At 67.4% G+C, this 2,448-nt stretch overlaps 1 protein-coding gene across 1 annotated transcript; it reads right to left on the reverse strand.

Moving 5' to 3' along the window:
• Positions 1-338: 338 nt before the first annotated feature.
• NEUROG1 (neurogenin 1) lies at positions 339-1,064 on the reverse strand. Its single transcript, XM_004475887.1, has one exon. It carries the CDS (start codon positions 1,062-1,064, stop codon positions 339-341), a length of 726 nt encoding a protein of 241 aa, XP_004475944.1.
• Between the last annotated feature and the right edge of the window lie 1,384 nt (positions 1,065-2,448).

Genomic DNA, 2,448 nt, shown 5'->3' on the forward strand with positions numbered 1-2,448 from the left:
CGTCTTCAGGGGCTGATCTGTCCCTTTTCTAAATCACACTGAAGTGGTGGCTGGGGTCAGCTCTGAGCCAGCCACAAAGGAGGTTTTGTGGAGTTCAGAAAGTGCAAAAGGAAAGGCTGCCTAGGGGCGGGCAGGCGGGGCGCGGGGCTGAGGGCTGGAGAAACAGACCAAGGGGCAGCGGCGAGGGTGCAGCGACCTAACAAGCGGCTCAGGTGTCCACCACTCCCCTTTAAAGCTCCCGCCTCCTCCCTCCGCCTGGAGTGGGGGTACCGAGGCCGCAACTGGGGCCCCATGTACTGCCTGTTGACTAGTAGAAGGTAACGGTGTCCACAAAGGGCCTAGTGGTAAGGGGCGAAACAGGGCGCCCTGTGAAACAAGTCTTTGGGCAGGCCAGGGAAGGAGAAAAGGGAGTCGCCGGGGCCGTAGGAGAAGTCTTCAGAGGCGGCGGGGCTACTGGGATCGGAGAGTGGCGAAGCGGCGGCGGCGCAGGGGGAGCTGGCGGCACCCGAGCCCCAGGACTCGGAGTCGCTGGCAGGGCTCGCGGGCCCGGGCAGGCAGGGGGCGCACTGCGGCGGCAGGAGGCGCTCCCGGGCACCCGCCCCGGGCAGGCCCTGGTCTGCCAGGCGCAGTGTCTCGGCCAGAGCCCAGATGTAGTTGTAGGCGAAGCGCAGCGTCTCGATCTTGGTGAGCTTGGTGTCGTCTGGGAAGGAGGGCAGCACACTGCGTAGCGCGTCCAGCGCCGCGTTCAGGTTGTGCATGCGGTTGCGCTCGCGGTCGTTGGCTTTGACGCGCCGGCTCCTGCGCAGCGAGTGCAGCAACGCCTCGGAGCGCACCCGCGCCCGGCCCCGGCGTCGACGCCGCTCCTGCTCGTCGTCTTGTGCCCCGGAAGCATCGGATCCCCCAGGGATCCCGGGTGCGCTCCTGCGGGGCGGCGCAGGCGGATCCGAGGCAGAGGCTGGCGGCTGCAGCCTGGCACAGTCCTCCTCATCTGTGAGGAAGCCAGACAGGTCGCTGCTGCTGGCGCAGTCGAGATCGGAGAGGCAAGTCTCCAGAGGAGCCGGCATCGTTGAGCTGTGCAGGACCCACGCACCGATGGATAAGAGGGCGCTTAGAGGCAGGAGCCCGGGCCGAGGGCAGATCGCCGGGGCGCACTTACGTTCCGAAAGGGGCCGGGGCTACTCTGTGCCAGCTGCGAGCACGAGGGCCTGGGAGGGCGCAGGGGCGCACCGGGAACTTGGCCTCGCCTCCTTGCCTTGCCTGCAGGGGCCACGCGCCCGACCGGTCTCCGGAGTGATCTCGCCGGCGATCAGATCAGCTCGTGTGAGCACCGAGTGTGGCACACGACCGGCCTCAGGACCCCTTAAGTACCCGGTGCAACAATGGGCGCCCCCCTCCCTTGCCACCTCCGCCCCTTCGGAGGCCCCCATGAATGGAGTGAGGCGGCAGGTCAGCCCCGTGCGGCGCCCCTGTATTTGCATAATTTATGCTCTCGGGGGGCTGCCCTCGCCCCTCCCCCCTCCAGGAGCGTGCCCGTAATTACCGCGCGCCAATCGGCGGCGCCGCGCGGCCCTGGGAGCCGTCTCAGCGCTAAGCCGGCCCGGGCGTCTCCAGGCAGTGAAACGGAGGCGGGGACCGCGGGCGATTAGCGGCCGAGGCACGCTCCTCCGGGGGCGGGCCGGGCGCCCCTCGCTGGGGTGGGGCTGGGGAGGCGGCGCGCGGCAGGAGAGCGTGAGCAGCGCTGCCAGTTACCGAAACCCGGAGCCCACCGGGAGCGTGGGTTCGCTTCCCCTCTCCGGCTGCGGAGTGGCCGCCGGACTTTGGGCAAGTGATTTAACCTCTTTGCGCCGCAGTTTCCCCGCCTGCAAAGTGGGACCCAGCCTTCCTTGTTGAGGACGATGTGAAATGATGTTTGCGGGGGCACTTGGCGCTTTTGTAAATGGTTGCGATGGGCAGCGCTGTCCTGGCCCGGGTTAAACCATATCCAAACAGACGCGAATGGCCGGGCGAGGGCTCCAGAGCAGAGCAGAGGGCGGGAATAGGCACCCCGCTCCGCCCAGGCTGTTGAAGAAACAGGGGAGGGAATCTCTTCATCCTCACCTAGGGGACGAAAGTGGGGGGAGGAGTGCGAAAAATGTAGACTGAGTCTCGGCTGCCTCTTCCCAGTCCCCCGCCCCGGCAGAGTCCCCTCTCAGGGGACCCGCAGACGGTGGCCCCGAGAATCTCCTGGCTTGGCCTTTGTGCGGCGTCACTTGGCGCGGCGCTTGCAGTCCCTGCGGCCCAACCGAGGGCGCGCGAGCGGCGGGAGCCGGCTTCCCCAGCCTCGCAGAGAGCGGCGGTGGGGGCTGCGGGCGTCGAGTGGAGCTCGTCCCCCTCCCTCCAACTCTCAGAGACATAAACACGCCCAATGCTAGCCAAGGTCTTCACTCTGCAGGTCAGGGGTGGCTTCCA

This window comes from Dasypus novemcinctus, chromosome 2 (genome assembly GCF_030445035.2).
Source record: "Dasypus novemcinctus isolate mDasNov1 chromosome 2, mDasNov1.1.hap2, whole genome shotgun sequence".
Lineage (NCBI taxonomy): Eukaryota > Metazoa > Chordata > Mammalia > Cingulata > Dasypodidae > Dasypus > Dasypus novemcinctus.

What these genes read in the sequence shown, in the direction of transcription:
- NEUROG1 (XM_004475887.1), bottom strand. Translation starts at nt 1,064, where the DNA reads ATGCCGGCTCCTCTGGAGACTTGCCTCTCCGATCTCGACTGCGCCAGC.